The sequence below is a fragment of the Vanacampus margaritifer genome, chromosome 15 (assembly GCF_051991255.1).
Source record: "Vanacampus margaritifer isolate UIUO_Vmar chromosome 15, RoL_Vmar_1.0, whole genome shotgun sequence".
NCBI classification, from domain to species: domain Eukaryota; kingdom Metazoa; phylum Chordata; class Actinopteri; order Syngnathiformes; family Syngnathidae; genus Vanacampus; species Vanacampus margaritifer.
In genome coordinates, this window is record NC_135446.1 from 19,846,472 (window position 1) to 19,857,933 (window position 11,462).

Here is an 11,462-nt window from a genome sequence, read left to right on the forward strand (position 1 = left end):
TGTGTGTGTGAGTTGGGGGGGGGGGGCTGTGTAGCATGCTTGGCTATTGTCTCAAGTGCATTACATCATACCACCAAGCCCCCCACCCCCACCCCCCGGCAATGTCGAAGCACACACACGCGCACGCACACACAATCACCTTGGCGATGTAGGTCAGGAGCGCGCTTACCTTCTCTCCGTGCGCGTTCACGATGCCGACGCTCCGCTTGTCTGCAGCTTGCGCACACGCTTCCCAAATTGAAAAAAAAAAAAAATACAAAATAAAATCCCACGATGGTCTCAGTCGTGCGTCCGCGCGGCGTGAAGAAGGCGCGGCCGGCGCGCTTCCACTGCCGCCGCCACCACCACCACCCTCTTCATCATCATCATCATCATCATCATCATCCTCATCATGGTCACGAACGACGTGCCCACGACGACATGTTTCCGGTGTTGCTTCACGGAGAAGAAGAGCTCGAGGAAGAAGAAGAAGAGGAGGAGGAGGAGGAGGAGGAGGAGGAGGAGGCGAGCTGGGAGAGACCATTGAGGGAGATGGGAGGGAGGGGAGGAAGAGGAGGGAGGGGTGTCTTAAAGTTGCAGCTGTGCTTTTCATCATCATTAGGGGGCGCTAGCCAATAAGGAGGCAGGGGACACTTGATTAGGAACACCCACCCAATGCAGATGCTGCCTAGATGGGGATGATCGTGCTGACGTTTGAGCTGTTGATTCAGCAATGGGGGCAGGTTCGAGTCTTTCTGGCCCGCACAGGTGGTCAAAATATTAGGAACAGCACTTGGTAGGAATCTTTTCCAAAATGGCAAGACTTTTATAAAGCAAAATAAAAAAATATGCAAACGGTCTTATTTATATAAAGAAATAAAATAGCACATTATAAGATGGTAATTTTAATTAAAAAAATATTCTATAAAAAATTGTAGAAATGGTTTATGTGTTTGTAAAATACTAATTAAATATATTAATTTAATAAAAAATGTTTGTAAAATAATTTGACAATTACAAATGGATTTTTTGGGTGAAACGGCTAAATAAAGATAATACACACTTACTTGTCGTCTGGTTGTCATGGTAACGCCCACCCGTCCAGCATGCATTTCCTCCCTCTTTCTGCTTCCTTAGCCAGTAAGTTTCTTCCCACTTAAGAGAGAAAACACACACACACACACACACACACACAAATCAATGCATTTAATTATTGACGTGCTTTCAGGTTGTAAAGCAGGAAGTCTGACGTCGCTGTCCATGGTGCTGAAACCCAATTCGCTGCCATTGTTTGCTTACAGAATACGACAAATGTAATCATTTCAACTACTTTGTTCACATTCCCACTCAGCTGTTACAATTATTTCATATTTGAACCCTCTGCTCAATATAGACGTGTTCGGCAATGGCGGATTTCCAGATGTTGTATAGGGTAGTAGAACTCCTGTTGCATGCGGTCCTGATTGGCCCGAGCAGGGTTCCAGTTGCCAGGCAACCGTGCAGCTGGGGCCGAAAGCACACAGACGGTTGCTAATGACACCCCCCCCCCCCCCCCCGCACATCCTGCAGCTGCTGCTACTGCACAGGTAAATGCAGCTCGATGAACACACACCAATTTACTGCCCCCACCCCCCTCCCCCCGCCTCCCATGTGCAAGTGAGACGAGGCCTCCCACTGGGGGAGCTTTGAAGCCTTCCCAATCGAAGCTGTCCACGTCTTTTCCTGGCCGAACGACACAGATGGCACGCACGGCAAACAAGAGTGTTGATTGCCTCGTATGATTGGTCACACAGAGGTGTGCCAAACATCTGCTCCAGAATGCGCTCGCGCTAGGAGAAGCTAAATCGTCACAATTCAAAACAATAATATATAGAAAATAATAACAAAAAATATGTATATAACAATTTAGGGAAAAAAAATACAAATAAATGTCAAAACTACAAAAATTATATTCCAATAAATACAACCAAATGTGCAACAACAAAAAAAGTTTAACAACAAAAAAAACATAAATAAAAGTTCCCAGCTGGGGGTAATGAAAATATGTGGTGGCATTTTTTGCGGGGGAAAACTAATAGGAAAAATAAATTTAAAAAAAATTAAGTAAGCTTCCATTTTTACAGAAAAAAAAAACAAAATAATGTAATCATTTGAAACTATTTACTTTTTTTTCTTTCAAATTTACATATACATACATACACACATATATATATATATATATATATATATATATATATATATATATATATATATATATATATATATATATATATATATATATATGTATAGTGCTTCTCAATTCCTTTATATTACGCCACCCTCCCCAACTATAAATATAGTATAATTTGTCTATAAAATTGTTCCAAGTACACCTCTGCAGAGAAGTTAATTACTCCTTGTGCACTCTTTGACAATGAGAGCGCCACTGCCACCTACTGTAGTGGATGTGCAGTCACATTTTATTCTAGAAAAGTAAAGAAAAAGGAAAAAAAACGTGAGATCACACAATCCTTTTGGGAAAGAAAATATAAATATAAAGTTTGTGGTAAAAGATCAAGCCTCCTTTTATACACGAATGTCGTCAGCATCATCAATAATTCAGACCAGCAAGTAGGAAAAGATGGCAGCAGACAATTCCTCCCTCCCTCCCTCCCCCTCTGCTTCCCTTCCTGTTGTGTCCAAAGACCACGTCTGTGATGTTGGAACGAATGAGTCATCAAATTCATAAATTCTTGATTTGATCTAAAAAGAAGCTGACTCGGCAGGATGTTCCAAGTCCCTTTGATGGTTGTCAGCAGCACCAGAATGGAACATGTCGGATTTTATGGGAACGGTAGGACGTCCTCAATTATGGGCTGATTATTGGACAAGTGCACATGAGATGAGCTTTGTAGTTTGTTCTCAAACTGTTAACTCCCATTTAAAAAAAAAAAAAACAGTACAAAGAAAAGTTCCCATCTTTTAGGAAAAACTACAAAGAAATGTTTCCATTTTAACCACCCATGATAAGTACTCATTTTCCATCTCGTGTGATGAAAACGTTTTCCCACATTTACACACGTACAGCCGCTCGGCCAACACGCAGAACGTTCCGGAATGGGGGTGGCGTTCCCTGGGTAAGCCCAGCACAGATGCCAAAGGTCAATTGGAGGGGAAAAGTCACAAAGACAGCCGGCAGACGGCGTGGAAGATGAAAGAAGAAGAAGTCAGAATGCCAAACGTTTGTCCTCATTTAAATGTTCCGCCGTTAGTTATTCATGACGGAGAAAAAAAAACTACAAATGTTTCCATTTTCGAGAATTTGGGGAATTGGAGAAATACTTTTCCTCCATTCTAGGAATAAATTTAACAATAAATGTTTAATTTTATGAGATAAAAAATTAGAAAAAAATGTTCCCATATTTGGCGGAGAAAAATTCAGGTAAAACTTTCCCATTATTTGGGGGCTTAAATGTTCTGGCTTTGGGGGTAACAGATTTTTGTTTATTTTTATATTTTTATTATTATTATTAAAATTTGGGGGGAAAATACCAAGAAATATCTCCTTTATAAAAGCCAAAAGGAAAAGAAGATAAGGCTAAAACTATAATGAAAAACTTTTTTTCTTTTTTTTAAACAAAACAAAGCAAAAAAACAAAACAAACAACAACCCAAAAACTACAAAGAAATGTTGACATAAAAAAAAATGCAAATTTCTTTGCAGGTTTTGGTCAAAAATATGTTTCAACTTTTTTTTCCCAGGAAAATTTCCCTTCAAAGATAAAATTTGCAAGGAAATACTTCCATATTTGGAAAAATGCATTCAAAAGAACGAATAAGAAATTTTAGGAGAGGAAGTGGTTCAACTTTTTATAGAAGTTTGTGAACAAAAAAAATGTTCAATACATTTCCTCCTAAATAAAATCCAAGGAAAATGTTATGGACAAAATGTGACTTTGGTCCGTGATGTCCCTTTAAATCATCCAAGGCCATCTTAGTGCTACTCCACAATGGCGGGTTCGGGAGGAGGCGTATCTTAGCAACAAGAAGCGGGCCGAGGTATTTAGTCACAGTGCATTCTGGAAGTGAATGCAGCAGCAGCAGCTCCTTTGCCGCTGGTTCTTCTGGAGCCAAAATGGCGGCGGACTGATTAAGCTTGACGGGGGAATGGACAAAAGTATTGAGACAGCGGTTTAAGGTCTAAATATTGGCAAAAATATTGGGACATGGGTCAACCACAATATATGGACAAAAGTAACGGGACACGTTGGGGCTTAAAGACTCAAGCATCATATTGGATGCTGGTTTAGGTTCAGAAACAAAACTGAACAAAAGTATTGAGACACCCGTGTGACCTCGACACCATGTGGGCGAAAGTACTGGGACACAGGCTTGGAAATATTGTTTTGATATGGAAAATAGATGGAAACTATATAGATAAAATTGTATCCAGACACCTGTTTGGTCGCAGGCTCACGGCCCAATATGAGCAAAAGTATTGGGACACTGGTTTTGGCTCATAGGTCACTTTGAGTAGGATATAATGGAGAAAAGTATTTGGCCACAGGTTTGTGGCTTTGGAAATGTTAGTGTGGCCAGGCCACTATACGGACAAAAGTAATGGGACAGTACAAAGATAAATGTATTAAGATTGACTTACTTACATTTTAGGAGCACCTGAGGTTGATAGGAATATTGCAGTACTGGAACATGCTAACAGTTTAGCCTCTGTAACCTGGGAAAAGATTTAAAAACAAACAAACAAAAAAAATTGCAGCAAGTCATTAATGTCAGAGCCGTTGATAGAGCTTGGCCAACTCGGTTTCGGCAGGGTAACAAGATGGCGTCCGTATGTGATGTGACCAGAAGTTGACCAATCATTACGCTGTGATTAGCCAAACTCTCTCTCTTAACGGCTTTGGTTGTGAGCTTACGCTGCCCTCTTGTGGAGGAAAACAAAAATGCCGCAGCCAGCCTCAGCAGAGAACAAAACTTGAATGGATCAAACTTTGCGAAACTTTTGTTGATTTTACTACGAGACACATTTAACAGCGCGAATACCTCGTTTTCACACTTTTAGGAATGATTGAATGGACAAAATAAAGTGCCACTTGATGCTTTTTTTACGCTTGTGGGCGGAATTCCTCCATCACGTGTGTCTTTTTTTTGTGGAATGGCGAGCAGTCAGAGTCAACTTTATACATAATTATCTCGCATGTGTTTTTTCCAGGTCGGCCGTGACCTCCTACTTGTCGCTAGCTTTTGGTTGCTACGTCGTGGAGCTCTTCTTTGACCTCCAAGCCACAATGCATTGCTGGTCAGCTTTTTTTCCCCCACTCACCGCTTTTGGCCTCTCGCATCCACGTCACTTTCTTGACCTTCATCAAGACCTTCGCCCTGGTCCTCATCATCGTGCCTGGCGTCATAGTGGTGGCCAAAAGTGAGCCACACACAGTAACTAAATAAAAGGTAACATTTTTATTAATATCACAAGGCAGCCATTTTGCCACTTGCTGTCGAAAGACAATGACATGACGGTTGGTCGGGTCTCAAGTAACAACCAATCACAGCTCAGCTTCAGAAAACAAGTGAGATGTGATTGGTTGTAGCCTGAGCCCTGAGTAGCAGTGACGCCATCTTCTGTCAACAGCAAGTGGCAAAATGGCCGCCCCCTGAGTTGGCTAAAAACGACTGGATTTCACTTCATAACTCATATTCCACAAATGTAATATTAATCAAGAGGTCATGTTTAGACTAGTGGGGTCACATATAACATATCATTGTCAAGAAATGTTTAAGGTTGACTTAAAACAAAAAGTAAAGTGCACAAATATCATACAATAAGTTATGGTAATAAGGGATTTACATAACCAATCACTGGAAAAACACAAAACAAGTCAGTTAAACAGAAAAGCATCACAGAAGTTTGCAACCCACACAAAATAAAGTTACACAAATACATAAACACAACAAATTAGGCAACATAGAAAACCACAAAAAAAATTAGTAAAACATTATTGAAAATCTTTATACAAAAGTTAGTAAAACACATTAAAAAAACGCACACAATTTAGTAAAAATATACTGTATCGTGGGGAAAAGTGTTAGTGAGATACATAAAATTGACGGTTGTCAAAAAGGTGGAAAAATGGAAAATGACAAGACAAGACAAACATCAAAGAAAGCTATAAAATGTATAAATGCAAAAAAGTTAGTGACATGTAATAGATGGAAAATGTAATCGTAGCAAAAGTTGTGGCCCGCCTGTCATGTTTTCTGTTAACTCTTTTCCTCAGATGACTGCACCAAGAAGCGCCAGAACCTTCTGGAAGTGAAGACCTACTGAGGACCAAAAGACTTTTTTGCTTTTTGAAATCCATCAAGACAGCGTCACGTGTGATCATTCAGTATTTTGCTTGGAGAACACACGTAAAGTCACAGAAGACATATTTCGACATTGTTTCTTTCAGCGTCAAACAATCAAAATGCTTGAATAAACGCAGGCGTAAAAGTTGGGTTGTGTTAAAGGAACCAACACATTTATTGCTCCATTGAAGAATAACAACACAGATGGCAAGAAGATTTCCATTGTGCTTGTCGGGGCTCTTTTTTTTTTTTTTAAGTATATATTTTTGGGCTTGAATACTAACACGAACAATTCTATTGCCAGTAACACCAAATAGTGCTTTTTAACGCGCTATTCATTTGAAATAGCTTATTGCAAAAAAAACCTGCTCTACATTCCCAACCCCAAAACGCAACATAGGACCCTCAAAATTAAATAATAAAATGTGCAAATCAACATACAAATACACAAACATATTTGTCCGAACAAAAGAAAAGTGTCAATGCGGCAGGTCTTCAAAAGGAAAAAAAACCCAAAAGGCATTCTGTCGCGCAAACGTGAAATGTTCAACAAAGACTTTTAGTCTGTAAAGCAAAAAGAACAAAGCTTCGTTGGCAAGACGGTTTGGAGCGCGAACGTCCGCGAGTGGACTACGTGAGCTGGGGGATGATCTCCGACAGGCTGATGTCGGCCAAGCCCAGGTCGTGGACGTCGTCCAGGCCGAAGCTGAGGTCCACCAGGATCTTGCTCAGGCTGTCGTTCATGGTGTCCAGCACCAGGCCCTCCGTCAGCACCAGGCCCTCCGTCAGCGAGCGGTTGGCGGGCGGCGTCCCGCCGTCGCCGCCGCCGCCGGCCAGGGGCGTCTCTCCTAAGCAGGCGCTTGGCCAGCCGGGCGAGGTGGAGGTGGCGTCGGAGAAGAGGCCCCATTCCTTGAAGGGGGTCCCGCCCATGCTGAAGGTGGTGTAGTCGTGCAGGGGCGTGCGGGGGGGGCCGCTGGGCGTGCGGATGGGGCTGAAGTCCAGCACGCTCTGGCTGCCGCTTTCTGCCGGCGGCTTGCTGGGCGTGGACGAGGCCAGGCGCCGGCCCACTTTGATGGGGGTCTTGTAGGAGTGGAGGTCCGGCTCCGCGTCCAGGCAGCTCGACGAGGTGGCGATGCCGGAGTCGCCGTCCGAGCTTTGCGAATAAACCAGCAGCGGCTCTTCGTGCTGCGTGCGAGCAAGATGCTGCTTCCGTCTGGAGCGGGCCAACGCCTTGGGGCTCCTGCGCGGGCCGCTTCTGCACACCCGCTCCTCCTTCAGCTCCACTTTCGGCACCTTTGCCCACGGAGCCTCATCCTTCAAAAGCGCCCCCTCCTGGTCACACACAATCAGCACGCCATCATTCACTTTCCTTCATAAGGTACAAATCGAAAATGTTCTGGGCGGGAATGCTGCTATTCAGTTCCAGCTTTCCCCAAAACACATTTGAAAGCGGAAATACGGAAAATGTGCCACCTCCGGAGCGCTTCGGCGCCGCTTGGCTTTGCAGGGGCTGCTGGCTGTGTGGCCACTGAGGGCGAGCTGGACGGGGAGCAGGTTGGAGGGCGGTCGGGGGAGAAGAGGTTGCATCTGCTTCGCTGGACCTCACAAGGAGAAACACAAATCAAGTCAACACTTTTTGCCTTCGTGAATGTTTGCAAACTGAACTTACCGGAGGCAAAAGGTGATTTCTCGGCAACAGGAAGCGTTTGCTGCTTTAAAAAAATAAAAATATCAACAGCGGACTCAGTACACATGTTCAACAGATTTCAAACAGGGATGGGCAATTTCTCCATTTTGTTTATTTTGTCGACAGCCCTAACGGGGGCTGACTCAAAATTTCTTTCTCACTATGTTTTGTTTAATGTTTCTACTATTTGGAATAATTAAATTCCTTATAGTTTAATTTGAATATCATTAAAAAAAAATTAAAAAATTTAACTTATTTTCATATTGGAAGAAATAATATTTCTATTTCTATAATTTCCCTTTCAAAGCTTGTTTGCTATCAGGAGAAATGACGCGAATCCCAGAAGAGCAGTAAGCAAAAATAAAAAGCTAAACTGGTTTCGTATTATGCATTTGCCATTTTCGTTTTCTATTAACAAAAGGTCAAAATAGATTAATTGGGATGTTTGTGAAAGAGATTTTTAATTGAATCATAATGCCCAGGCCGAACTTCTGTGAAGCCAAACAATTGCAAATCTTACTTGGCGAGGCGATGGCGGCACCGGTCGGGCTAAAAAGGCTGCCACCGGGTGACAATTAGGCTGCAAGAACAACAGCAATGTTTTATTTATTTTTTTTAAATAAAAAATGATCAAATAACCAGCACTTATGCTACGTAAAGCAATGCCTTCTAATGTGTGTCAGACCGTGTAAACCTGATCCAGGGTGAGCCCTCGATTGGCCTCGGGCCGGATGGTCCACAGAGAAACTTTCCTGTCGGGCGTCGCCTTTCGCAGGAACATTTTATGCATGGACAGGTTATGGCGGACGGAATTCTGCGGGGAGAAAAAACACAAAAAAAATACGACATCCACGGTGGTGGTCGATTGTGGATGACGACGAGAGTGCGCAACGAGGCTGTTGGCACCTTCCAGCCGCGCCTTTTCTCGTCCCTGAAGAAGTCAAAGTGATGCTGGAGCCACTCGTAGATCTGCTTCAGGGTCATGTGGCCGTCTCTGCTGCTGTTGATGGCGAACTGGAGCATGGTCATGTAGGAGAAGGGAGGCTTGGCGGACGTGGCGGCGTCGGTTGGGCGGTCGACGGGGGCCGCCGTAGTCTGCACGAGGCGAGGAGCGGACAAAGTCGTGTCCGGAGATTAAAAGTTTGTTCTCAATGTTATGCTTTATGTTACTATTTGGGGCAGAAATTGTCATTCTAAGTAATAGCATGGAGCAAGATGTGAAAAACCCATCGCCATTGATCACAGATTTTTAGCAACTATTATAATGCTATAAATCAGCATTCTTGAATGTTCCCAATTCTCACATTCTACATCCGCAACACTTAATTGTGCAGCATTTTAGCTCCGCGTCAAACCTTCAGCATTCGTACCCAAATTGTACACAGTTGCATTCTGTAGTGAAACGCCGCACGGACAATCATGCCTCTTGATCACAAATATAAAACTGTTAACTCGAAATGTAACCTTGGGCAGTGAGCCACATGCTGCTCCACGCGCAGAATGCAGCATACAAGGTCTTCCTTCCAACGCGGCGGTCGCAGCCTGCGTCTCCTTATTGGACTTGTCATGTCCTGGCTGCAACGCATCGCCGCTTTCCAACCGGGTGACCGTGAAACCACCGTCACCTTCTTCCTTTTTCACTGGAATGCAACAAAGAATACACGTGAACATAACACACACTCTTAAGTTAAAGAAAATAATTCACGTGAACTATATAGATAAAGATACATACGCGAGTAAACCACGAATCCACCATTGCAAAAAAACATTTTGCTACGTTTTCACAGCTACGAGGACTAAAAACATATTTGAACTGACAATTTGCTGCCCAAATAGAAAACTCCTACCTTGTTTAATTCCAGTGAATGCAGCACTTTGAGACACTCGCTGTCCCGCCACGCTCCCGGGAAAGACATCGTCCTCATCCGTCTTGCGCAGGGAGCCGGAATCCAGGCTGCCGCTCTCGCCCAAGAGGATAAACTTGTTGGGTCCCTGGGCGCCGCACTCCTTGCCCTTGGCCGTCAGAGCCTCAATGACGCTGCGCAGCTCGGCCGTCTTGGGAATGACGACCACCTGCGTGCTGGGGAGGAAGGGGTGATCCAGGACGCGCACACTGTCCGGGAATTGCTGAGAAGCAGATGAGCTCCCTGGATTTTCTTGGGCCACTGATGCATCCTGACTCGCGGGCGGGTTGTTCTGGTGAAAGAGCAGCTTTCCTCTTTTGAGGATCAGGGGTCTCCTCGGGCTCCGTCTCATGGTCAACCAATTTCACAAAATGTCCCACAGCTATGCTGGGAAAAAGACCAAAAAATTAACAACCAGCTAAGATACAGTATGTAAACATCTAATTAACCTTGGGGGTTCATTGTCAATACGCTATGGGACTGTATTTGACTGGAATGCTTCAACTGCCCTGTAGTTTTTTTTGTTATTTTTCACTTTTTTTTTGGTCATGTGGTGTTTGTTGTCCTTGTAGTAGATGTGTGTGACGTCATGCATGCTGTAACGATGAAGTCTCTGGTCCGCTGGTGAAAGTTGACCAAATCTCTCCTCTTTTATATATTACAACTTCAAACAACAAAGAGTATAAGTATGCAAATTATATAATACAGACAATGGTTCTAGTATTGTTTACATTGAGCCCCTTTATTATATTTGCAGCGTCATTGCTAATGCACGTTTCAATTTTTTTTTTATCAAACTCATAATAGTTTGTGTCCCATTAGTGCACTGTGTACACTGTACAGTATTCCAATTCAGTTGCGTACTTGACGTTTGATGCTAATGCTAGTGAACACAAGCTACGAGCCAAGTGACGTTTGAACATTTGCCAAGTGCTAACACGTTCGCTTATTATGCATTAGATAGACATTCAATCATTAACGCTAAAAGTACAGTTCTGTCCATTATTAGGGAGGTTTATTGTCATTTGATGCGATAGCTAGGCTAGGCTAACTCCGCTATGTAACTGCAACAAACAGCTAACCGGAGCTCACCTTTACATTACGGCGACGGCCGCGTCTCCTAGGTGGATTCCTGCTAATCACCAAACTATGCAATTAGTTGCGAAATCAAACAAAAGCTGACACAAACGTACTTTAGTGGTTTTGACACGAAGCCTAGTTTTTAACAATAAACGTATTTCGAATTTTGGCGCTGCTGGTGCTGCTGTCGCGGCTCTTGTCACGTGGTGTGACAACCACCCAATTGTGGTGGATTAGGCTGCTTCACTCAACGTGTTGGCCAATCAGATGTGAAACTGGAGGTAACACGGAAGTACATTGTCTCAAAAAAAAAAAGCAGGCGAATTAAAAAGCGAAGCAAATACAACAAAACACCTAATAAATATACATCATATGTTTGAAAACACCACAGCATAACGAAATATAATATTTAAGTGATTTAACTTTAAGGCCTCTTTTTTAAACAAACGTATTTTTGAATTTTTGCG

The 11,462-nt window shown here is 43.1% G+C and overlaps 2 protein-coding genes and 1 long non-coding RNA gene across 18 annotated transcripts in view; all 3 read right to left on the minus strand.

Moving 5' to 3' along the window:
• The window catches only part of ppfia2 (PTPRF interacting protein alpha 2), a 40,532-nt gene extending 40,212 nt beyond the window's left edge, over nt 1-320 (minus strand). For all 12 annotated transcript variants that reach the window (XR_013288378.1, XR_013288379.1, XR_013288380.1 and 9 more), the window contains exon 1: nt 170-320. The gene's annotated coding sequence lies outside the window, so the exon portion shown is untranslated. The remainder of the gene's footprint in view (nt 1-169) is intronic.
• A 55-nt stretch (nt 321-375) lies between these two features.
• On the minus strand, nt 376-5,475 carry LOC144035171 (uncharacterized). The gene is made up of 4 exons (XR_013288381.1): nt 5,300-5,475; nt 4,623-4,693; nt 1,047-1,134; nt 376-509 (listed from the first exon to the last, which is right to left on the minus strand). It is a non-coding gene; the product is annotated as an uncharacterized LOC144035171 (long non-coding RNA).
• Nucleotides 5,476-6,470: 995 nt separating this feature from the next.
• foxm1 (forkhead box M1) lies at nt 6,471-11,359 on the minus strand. Of its 5 annotated transcripts, none has more exons than XM_077544661.1 (9): nt 11,008-11,359; nt 9,859-10,302; nt 9,476-9,651; nt 8,918-9,106; nt 8,697-8,825; nt 8,532-8,591; nt 7,994-8,033; nt 7,798-7,919; nt 6,471-7,656 (listed from the first exon to the last, which is right to left on the minus strand). In XM_077544661.1, the coding sequence occupies exons 2-9, from the start codon at nt 10,265-10,267 to the stop codon at nt 6,955-6,957; spliced, it is 1,827 nt and encodes a 608-aa protein (XP_077400787.1). In that variant the 5' UTR covers nt 10,268-10,302; nt 11,008-11,359; the 3' UTR covers nt 6,471-6,954. The 5 variants fall into 5 exon arrangements, with proteins under 5 accessions (XP_077400787.1, XP_077400786.1, XP_077400784.1 ...); XM_077544660.1 differs by having other exon boundaries at nt 7,994-8,036; nt 11,008-11,358; XM_077544658.1 differs by having other exon boundaries at nt 7,798-7,925; nt 7,994-8,036; nt 9,859-10,297; nt 11,008-11,355.
• Nucleotides 11,360-11,462: the final 103 nt, after the last annotated feature.